Source organism: Diabrotica undecimpunctata, unplaced genomic scaffold (assembly GCF_040954645.1).
Source record: "Diabrotica undecimpunctata isolate CICGRU unplaced genomic scaffold, icDiaUnde3 ctg00002268.1, whole genome shotgun sequence".
In the NCBI taxonomy this organism is placed as follows: domain Eukaryota; kingdom Metazoa; phylum Arthropoda; class Insecta; order Coleoptera; family Chrysomelidae; genus Diabrotica; species Diabrotica undecimpunctata.
In genome coordinates this window covers 1,820-12,648 of record NW_027313405.1, presented here as the reverse complement: position 1 = coordinate 12,648, position 10,829 = coordinate 1,820, and the positions used below count along the sequence as shown (strand labels likewise).

General features: G+C 33.8%; 1 protein-coding gene across 1 annotated transcript; it reads right to left on the bottom strand.

Annotated features, from left to right (window-relative positions):
• Window positions 1-1,513: 1,513 nt before the first annotated feature.
• Window positions 1,514-8,212, bottom strand: LOC140431918 (cathepsin L-like proteinase). Its single transcript, XM_072519786.1, has 4 exons — window positions 8,058-8,212; window positions 4,608-4,955; window positions 4,256-4,544; window positions 1,514-1,820 (listed from the first exon to the last, which is right to left on the bottom strand). Exons 1-4 carry the CDS (start codon window positions 8,133-8,135, stop codon window positions 1,546-1,548), a joined length of 990 nt encoding a protein of 329 aa, XP_072375887.1. The 5' UTR covers window positions 8,136-8,212; the 3' UTR covers window positions 1,514-1,545.
• Window positions 8,213-10,829: the final 2,617 nt, after the last annotated feature.

Genomic DNA, 10,829 nt, shown 5'->3' with positions numbered 1-10,829 from the left:
AAATTACGTTTATGTAGTGGGGTTCCACAATGCTGGTCAATAAATTACTTTTTTCTACTTGAAATCTGAGACTTAGAATTCTAAAACCGCTTTAGAATTTAGTTATGTTGTGTAAACTTACCGATTTGCCGCATGGTTTACAAAATGCTCCATCTCCTTCTAGAGAAAGTTCCGAATAAGGTGCGATCCATAGCCTTAATTTAGATGTCATCTTTTCACACAAATGTCTAAAACGTTTTAAAACGTGTTTTTTGCTTTTCGGTATACGCAACAAAACTAAACTAGGATATAGCAATTTGTGACTAAACTCTGATGCAGTAACCGACTGTACAACTGATAATAAACTAATAAAGCTTAGGGATTTCCAAATAGTTAACCCTCAAGTCTTGATCAGGTACATTTTCCCAGAAATCTGTTATATAAAGAAACCATTGATATTTTAGTATTGACCCAAAATTTTATTATAGAATGGTCTTAATTATTTGGGAACTTTGTCAGAGCGTCGTGACACTCTAAATATTATTGGCTTGCTGCCTCCGTTGGGTGCGATCCTGTACCATATAAACGGCTTCATGTAGGAATTTTCCCACCAGAGTCTTCATTTGATCTGCCCATCGTGTTGGAGATCTTCCTATTGGTCTTCGGCCTTCTACCTTTCCTTCCACTACCAATAGTTCCATGGTCCTCGTTCTTCTAGCTATGTGGCAGAAGTAAATTAGGTATGCTTGGTTTACTTTTTTTATAGCCCTCAAATATTTTTCATTATACTCCAGAGGAGATCCCATTCAGCATTTGACTGAATCAACAGCCTTTGTATAATCTACGAAACAGACCAGCATTGGTATGTTGTGTTCTCTCGCTTTTTCTATTATCTGTCTGGTGTTCAGAATCTGCTCCGGCGTTCCTTTTCCTGGTACGAATCTGCATTGTTTTACGGCTATCTCGGGAAGTAGAAAGTTTTTTAGCCGTTAATTGATTATACGTAGCAGGACTTTGCTTGTAAAAGGAAAAAGGGCAATAGTTCTGTAATTGCTGCATACAGTTAGTGATAATTTTTTATGGATAGCTATAAAAGTTGAATCGCACCACTCATTATACCATTCATCTGTGACCCATATTATGTTACACATATCAAGTATTACATCTGTGCCAATCTCGCCCATTGCTTTCAGAGTCTCCGCTGGTATGCCATCGATACTTGGAGATTTTTTGTTTCTTAGTTGGTTAAGAGCCTTCTCTACTTCTGTTCGTAATACTATTGGTTCTGCCTCTCTAATTGCATGTGTCTTGTGTTCTGAGAATCACGCGTCTTTTAAAGTGTGTACAGTTCTGAGTAGTAAATGTTTCATGTCTCTGCAGTTTTTACTACTCCATTATAGTCTTGAATGGCTTGAAGTTGTGGGCCAAATATTTTACTTTTTTAAATAGTTCATGACTTTCATGGCGGTTTACATGTTGCTCCAGTTCTTAACACACGTTATGCGTGTACTTGTTTTTAATAAATAAATTTACATAATAGTTAATCATTTTTATTTATCAATAAACTTATATTACAAGAGGTCTGCTTGCATCATCAACAATTCCGCATTGATTATTAGCATTTCTAATCAACCTAATGTAACCTTTTTCTCCATTGTAAGGTCCCCAGGAATTTTTAATGATCCAATAGTCTGTACCATCTTCCACTCCGTATCCAACGACCAATACACCATGATTTAGTTCATCAGGTCTATTTTTACAATTTGGATCATTTAGGATACCGCTTTCGTATAACTGAGCAGGACCAGCGTCTATTGAAACGCTAATAGGACCGTAAATAGCTGAAATTTTAAATATATTTAAAACTATACAATAAAATATACAAATGTATTAGACATACACATCGTTGAATGTAAAAATAACATAAATAGGTATAAAATTAGTTTCAATGAAAACTTGCGGTACCTTTATTATATTTCAAGACCTTCTCAGCAATGTTTCTGGCTATAAATATGGCTACTATTGCATACTTATTTTGTCGAAAACCTTATTGTTCTTCACTAATTGTACATTCTTTGTCTATTATATTGGCTAATATTCTTGTTTAAAGTTTGAGAGTTGTACTCAATAAGATAATGGTACGGTATATAGTAGGATATTTCCTGTTTTCTCTTTTATGTTTTGGTATTAATATAATCATCCTCCACTAGTCTGGACACACTGGCTATGTATTATTTCCTGACAAAGCTCCTCTATGTTCAGCGTTTTTCCTCTATATTTTAAGAGTTTTTTCGGTTTTCCATTAGGTTCTACGGCCTTTCTGTTTTCTTTTTTAATTATTGTATGTTATTTCTTTTTCCTCTTTTGTGATTTCTATTTAAATTTCATTATTTAATTCATATTTATTTTCTGTATCTTTTTCTTCAGTACATTAGTATCTCCATTTTAGAGTTCATCTGTATATTCGCTCCATTGTTCTTTTTCTATTTTGTTTAATTTTCGTTAATGGGTTTTTCCATACATATAACAATTTCAAAACTTTTATATGTGTGCCATAAAAGTCGTGATCTATGTATTTCGTAAAACATGTCCAATATTGTCTTTTTATATTATAGATCAAAGGTATGTTCTCAAAAAATTTGATAGTGTGTAAAATTTTTTATTAAAATCAACTTTCGGCATGTAACATGCCATCTTTAAAGCTTCGTCTTATAGGTTACAAATACCTCATGAAAGAGTGATTGTCGACACAAAACATATTAAAAAAAATTTGACGGCAACCGCCTCTGTTATAAGGGTGAAAAATCTTTTAAAGTTGTAAAAATTACCTTTAAAAGGTGCTTGTTATACCAATGGCTGACTCTTTGTCACCAGGGAGATCAGCAATTTCAAATTTTGCTGTACTTAAAATTTTAAAATCGAATAAATTGTTAAAACCTTTTTTTCAAAAATATTCTTCAACGCTTTAATTAAAGAAGATTTGTTCTGTCACCACTTAATTTTATATAATATTAAATAACAAAAAAATTATTTATTAATTTATTATTTATTATATTAACTTATTTTACCTTAAATTGCTAAAGGATTTATTTTAAAATAAAGCCTTAAGTAGTTTGTAATATCTCGAAAACTACTCAACATAAATTGTGGTTTTTTCAGTTTGTATTAGATTTATTTACTATTTTAGAATGAAGTTAGAATGAAGTTACAGCGACTGTCTTAATAAAGTTTTATTTTCCTGGTCTATTTTTCAAGTTATGTTGGGTTTGAGTGCACATTAAAGTTTATCATTATCTCCTAATGACTTAAAAAAATGTGAGCGGATACAGTAATTTTTACAAAATAGAAACAAACTAAAAAGTAGTCCATTAGCTTAAAATTTTTTCCCCATTCAGAAATATTTAATTTATGAAAAGGATTTTCCCGCAGTATGTCAGATTTTAGTATAATTACTTAATGTTTTTGTTTCCTTAAAGAGTGTTTTTGTTCAAATCTTGTCAAGTGTGTTTTGCTGAGATTATTTATATGTATAATTAATGGTACAATATTGCTTTTAGTATTACATATTTGTATTTATTAAAAGCGTTTATAAAAAATGTAGATATTTTTTATACAATGGCAAATGCGACCTTGCCGCTGCGTCCTTAAAATAAGTCTACTCATTTCCAAAAATGATACCGTCATGCGTGAATGTGTCAGTACTAAACACCACCTTGTAGCAACTTTACGCTTTCTAGCCACTGGAAGGTCATTTTGAGGATCTGAAGTTCAGCTGCAAAATATCTCCACAACTATTGGGAAAGGTAATACCAGAAACTTGCAGGGGTATAATAATTTTTCGTGCAATTATTGAAAGTTATTTTCTATTATTTATTTGAAAATCTTTGCTCAGCGATGTCGGACAGATGGCACCAATTGAGATTTTGTTTGGAGCTGATGTACGCAAATTGTCTAGAGGGAGGAAATACTAGTTACAAAGTGATTTTGTAGTAAATTTACTATTTTAATTGGGAATAAGCCACAATATAAGTTAGAACATAATCAGATAATATTGAAGTTCTCCAAATTCTGCTTGATTCTGCTTGATCCTATTCACGAGGTACGAGTGGAAATGGGCATTAAAATAAACTCAAACAAAACACGGTCCGATTTCAGATCCAACTGCGGAAGTTGGACCACTAGGACTAAAAATCGGAACGTGAATGGCCTGTTTTAGTTTTATTCAAATCCAACAACATAGCTAATAACAGTTTTATTATAATATGTTGGCTCTTACCTACTGCATATTTCAATGCATCCTCACTTGGTTGAATCTGTTGATATCCACTGAGATGTAAAACATTTTTGGAAGGTTGGTAACGACAACTCATTGTATCCCCGTCGTATGGATAATCTTCCTCCGTGTTAATACCATTGTCTTTAACATAGTCGAATCCCCTACTCATTATTCCTCCTGCATTGCAATCTCCATTACCGTAAGGTCCTGCACAATCAACCAGATTTTGTTCACTTAGAGATATCAGCTTGTTATATTTAATAGCGTATTGTCCCTCCAATCCACCGATCTATAAAAATTACAATGTATTTTACCGTTAATACATATATTGATCTTTATTAATGAAACTTACAGCACTAAAAGCCCAGCATGATCCACACCCTCCCTGGTTTTTAACTGGTGTAACTGCACCCTTTTCTCGCCAATCCACAGATTCCGGAACATCTGCCAAAACTTTTCGGGAAAAACTCGTCAAAGTAACATTGTATGTACGACTTGGACGAACTCTTTTACTGAGACCCAACATTTGGACAAATTCATCACGAGTTAAATCGGCGAATTGGTTAAGTCCCATTTTGTAAGTTTCTTTTCCCATGTTGTACCGAGCATTGTGCTCCTCGATTTGACGTAGATTATCTTGAAAAATTTTAAAGCGATCGACTTCTTCGTTTTTATTGATGTACGATTTTTCAAATGTTACCTAAAATGTTAAAATGGTCTAAAAATTTTGTAAATTGCTTTTTTTTGTCCACAATATCTATATTATTATTTTTGATTTAAATAAAAACTTATTGATAGACCTACATTTATCTCAAGTGGAAATAATCATTAATAAACTAGATTTTATCGATTTTTATGGAATTATATTAGATAAGATTAGGTAACTATTCAATATTTATTGTAATGATGATGCTACCGACAATAAAACAATGAACTAGGTTTTCCTGTTTGTTTAAATATTTATAAAATTCTGAATGATTTGGATCACACACTGTCATACACATTCATACACTGTCATGCATGTTTACCTAATTCGGTATTTTTCAGATTTCCAGCTCAATTTTATTATAGTAATATATCAAATACAGCTATTTCTCACTATTTCCTAAATTCTTTGGTCTTAAAACTAAAACTTCAAAATAATCAACCAATACTCATATTATGTCGACTAAAATCTAAAGAAAACATCGATACTATACAAGACTGTGAAGGAGAATCCTTCTTCTTCTTCTAATGGCGCTACAACCCTTTGTGAGTCTTGGCCTGCTTAACAATGTTCTTCCATTCTGACCTGTCGGATACTTTCCTTCGCCACTGCCAGAGATATTCATGGTTTTAGATCCCTCTCTACGTCGTCTATCCATCTTTTACGGGGCCTTCCTCTTGTTCTGTTTCCTTGGGGCTTCCATCTCTGGACTACTTTTACAGCTCGATTATTTGGCATTCTTTCTAGGTGACCAAGCCAGTTTAGTCTTTGTGACTTTACAAATCTGACAATATCTGCACTCTGCATTAGTTCATCCAGCTCATGGTTCATTTTAATTCTCCACGAACTATCGCTGCATTGGGTTGGTCCAAATATCTTCCTTAGTATTTTGCGCTCAAATATTCTCAGTTGATTTTCATCAGTGGTTGAGAGGGTCCACGTTTCACATTCATATGTGACCACTGGTCTAATTACTGTTTTGTAGATTCTCAGCTTAGACTCACGATTCAGTAACTTACTTTTCATTAAGTCTTTGTATGCATAAAAGCACTTATTACCGCTAAGAATCCGTGCTTGTATTTCTTGACTGATGTTGTTGTTGTCATTTATTATTAAGCCTAGGTAGGGAAAAGTGGAGGCATATTTGTAGGTATGGTTGTCTACCTTCAGATTCAGACTCTCAGACTTTCATTTATATATAGACCAAACGTAGCAGCTTCTCGTTTCAGTTCTATAACTTTTTCGCTTAATACCCTTCTGTTGCGGCTTATTATGGCAACATCATCCGCATATGCGCATATTTGCATTGATCTTGTATTAATACAGCCGTTTATATCCAGTTTTCTAACAACAGCTTCTAAAGTTAGATTAAAAAGTGTTGTTGATAAGGCATCCCCTTGTCTAACTCCATTTTCAATATCAAAGGCCTGCGTCATATCTCCATCTATTCTCACCATAGCTTTGGAACCCTCCAGAGTCATTCGTATAAGTTTAACCAACTTATTGGGTATCCCTAACATAGATAGTTGCTTTAACATCTTTTGTCGATCTACTCCATCAAACGCCTGTTTAAAATCGATATACAAGTTGTAAATAGGTATGTTATATTCAAAACATTTTTCATGTATACCTCTTAACATAGGTATTTGGTCTATAGTTGACCTCTTTGGTCTAAAGCCACATTGGTATTCACCAATAATCTCCTCCGAAAACGATTCCAGGCGGCTATATATAATTCCTGATAATATCTTGTAGATGACATTTAAAACTGTTATGCCCCTATAATTTTTGCAGAGTCGTTTGTCTCCCCCTTTGTGTTCTCTTTGTGAAGGAGAATCCAATACAATCAAATTCACGTTAGCCGCAAGAACTTAGTCTTTCACAGAGCACAACTTATACCATCGTTACTTCATTTTGCACCCAAACAAAATTTAACTGACTCAGAATCTGAAGATAACCATCAGAAACAACGACTTGTGTTCACTGAATGAGCTCTGGATCAGTTGAAAACTATTACTTATTTAATCTAAATCTTCAGAAGTGACGTCCATTTTGGAATGTATGGTTACTGACATATTTGTCATAGTTGGAAACAATACAATCCAAATGATAACCAATGCACCAGATATCCAGATATCCAGAGCGTCCAAGGCACCTCGAAAAAGTAACCGTTTGGGGAGGCTTTTAGGTTGGCGACACCATCAGTCTATATTTCTTTAAGAACTACGTTGACCAGGCTATCACTGTCAACAGCGAGCGCTAAACATCAATCATTAATACTTTCTTTTAGCCTGAATTCAATAATATAAACACCAGCTACATGTGATTTTAACAGAGCAGCGGTACATGCTACACAATGTAAACACTAATGACTTCCTTTCGGTAATAGTTGTTCATAAAGTATACAAAACTTAAAGACGCAACGCTGCCATCAAGAAATAAGATGAAATAACCAAGAAATCTCTTACATGGTGTCTTTTTTCTGCACAAAAATTCTTGTCTAATGTTGCCAAAATAGTGAAAGAAAATCTACAACTAAAAGAAATGGAGAATACTGGAGCATCCACCACATAGTACTGATTTATCGCCCTGCGATTTTAATATCTTTAAGTCACTAAAAAGTTAACAGGTAAGTGCATTAGATAAGCATATGTTAATTGTAGGTATGGAGACTCGAAAAGAATTAGTTGTTCATTTTTAGACGTGCAAACTTTATATGTATTGCTCTTGATAGAATCCAGTAGTTTGACAGCAAGGCAACCGTTTCCAAGCGAAGAAAAAGAGAACGGTTTGAAGATGATGCCAGCAACCTACCCCGGTAAAAACACATACTCGTACAACTAATCAACAAACCTTTACAGCTTTAGCAAAAAATGGGACTTCCAGAAAGTAATTGGAAATAAAATAATTATTCAAAAACAACAGATAAAAATGCCACCATTTAAGGTGCATATCATTTTATTTAAAATATTAAATTAAAGAAGCCACACTGTAGTACTATATATCATATATTAGACAAGATGATGTATATATTATTTTTTTAAAATATAGATTGTTTATTTATTTCGTAATAGCTATATCTGCATGAAAGTTTACCTTAAAATTATTCCATATTTGTACATCTTTCAGGCAATTGACTGTCACTATTGTAATTACAAATAAAAACAGTTTCATAATTACCCAAATTTAGAGTATATTATTTCACGAGAACAAACACTATATCAGAACAAATATCAAAATTCCCCGCCATGCTTTCGTTTTTATGTTTCTGGTAAATACGTATCTATAGATAGATATCTAGAAAATAGATACGTATCTAGAAACATATTTTTAAGTACTATATACGTATTAATCAGATTATTTTTTAAATATAAATAAATTTCTATAACATATACCGCAATGTTTTAAAAAAGAATTACTAAATAAACTAATGTAAATACAATTCAATGGCAAAGAAAACAAAAACTAAACAGGACAAATTGTACAGCTGGCAAAGCCAGCCTAATGAACCAACAAAAGAGAACGTCAAAAGAATAATAGAAATAAAAACAGCTAAAAAATAATAAAACTTCAAGACTAAAGTACACAAAATCCCTAAAGAATGGGCCAAGAGTTTAGTAATACTAATTAGGGTTTAAGTAATAATAATAGACATAAAAAGAGATAAATGAGACCTAAATAATTTTAGACCTATATCATTACTCAATACAGCAAACAAAATATTTATGAGAATTTATAAGAATTATTAACAATCGATTGACTGGAAATGGATAATTGCCAGTAGTATATTAGACCATAATATGACTAAATATGAAAAGACATTTGATATTATTGAAATGTGGGCCATAGAAAAAGCTATTGTTGAATATTGGATACTAAGAACTGCAAAATACCTTAATACTTTAAAAGCAGAGTGTTCAACTAGTGCATTCTTCCTATCATGACATATCTCGAAGGGTACCACCCGTTAAAATAGGCAAAATTCCCTCACTCCCTGAATTTGTTTTATTAAAATACGGTTTAGTGCAATTTTGGTCCACTAACCCCCTCCCCCCACTGCCAACTGCAAAACGACAATTTCCCGTATTTATTTTTGTTAGGAAGGAAGCAATGAATTTAGAAATTAAAAAAAAATGTTGCCTATTTTTAATAGACCCATAGATTGAGTGTAGGGTAGACCGGGGACAATTGAAACAGGGTACAATTGAAACAGCCGCCATATTGGTAGTATTCCGTGATTAAAACCGCGCGCGCTTGTAGCAAACGCAGTGCCTCTAGGAGCCCGGTGTCTCTATCAGTCAGCCATTGATTGTCGTTTGCATTATAATATGCGTACATTCTCGTTAGCGTGATTTACCGCTACCGAAGTAAACTTTTGCACTGAACAACAAAAGGTGACGCAACATATCGGAACGTAAGTATGCAGCTTCGACTATTTTTGTAGTTAAATTGGCATTTCTTCTTTAGGGAGGCCAGTTTAAATTATTACTATTGTCCTAGAGTGAAAAGATATTTAAGTGTTTAGACTCTGAGATAGCGCGTGGACGATTGAAATAAATAGTATAGGGGACGATTGAAACATGTTTCAATTGTCCCCAGAGTAGTCTTTTATGTTATTTATTATTGTACGTTGTAGTAGAGTATCCAGTGGTTAACACTTTAGGGGCGTTATTAATACCCCCCTCAAATTTATGTGAGATAACGTAGATTAAATTGTAGAAAAAATTTGGAAAAATTGTCAACGTAGTTTGTGCACGAGCCTTATTAACTGTTTGGTTTGTTTTAGGATGCCACGAGTACGAGTGAGAAAAACGGAAAGGGTTTAAAACCCGTTTTGGTTTATGAAGAAGCCTATAAAGAGGTTACTGAAAATAACACGTCCATAAGATCAGCTGCAGCTAAATTTGATCTTCACTACGTGTCATTAAGTAGATTTATCAAAAAAAAGCCACAAGTCACAAGTCTTTCCAGAGCAACCAGTTTCAATGTAACGAACGTAAAACTTTTTTATGATAACCTAGCTAATGTATTGGATAAGTACAAATTTGATCCAAAAGATATATATATATATATATATATATATATATATATATATATATATATATATATAATATTGATGAAATGGGGGTAACGACGGTTCAAAAACCTAGTAAAGTTGTTACCGAAAAGGGGACAAGACAGGTGGGAGCACTTACATCTGGAGAGAGGGGAACATTGGTGACCATAGCTTTAGCCGTCGATGCTATAGAGAGGGGAACATTGGTGACCATAGCTTTAGCCGTCAACGAGCCGTCACGAAAAGGAAGAGTTCTTGGTATACCTTAATCATTTTCAAAAGCATACCAACGCTTCAACCGAAAATAAAGTATTGCTTTTACTTGATAACCACCAGTCGCACATAAGTATACCCTGCTTGGATTTCTGTAAAACAAATGGCATTGTCGTCTTGTCATTTCCCCCGCACTGTTCGCATAAGTTGCAACCTCTAGATCGTTCTATCTACGGTCCCTTCAAAAAGGCTTTAAACTCTGAGATAGCGCGTGAAATAATCCAGAAAAACGATTATAATTTACGACATACCCAGCATAGCTAAATTATCTCTAACGTTGGACATCACGCAATCAAATATTATAGTTGGATTTGCTTGCACAGGCATTATATCCCTTTAACAGAGACATATTTACGGCACTAGATTTTGCACCTCATATGTCACGGATAGACCAGCTCTTAATAACACGACACCATATGAGACTGACGTTCTTCAAAAAGCACCTAGTGAAGATCCTCTACATACCAAGAGAGCTGATATCTTGCCAACATCACCACAAAATCACACACCGCCAGCGTCTCCAAGCACTTGCATTGCTC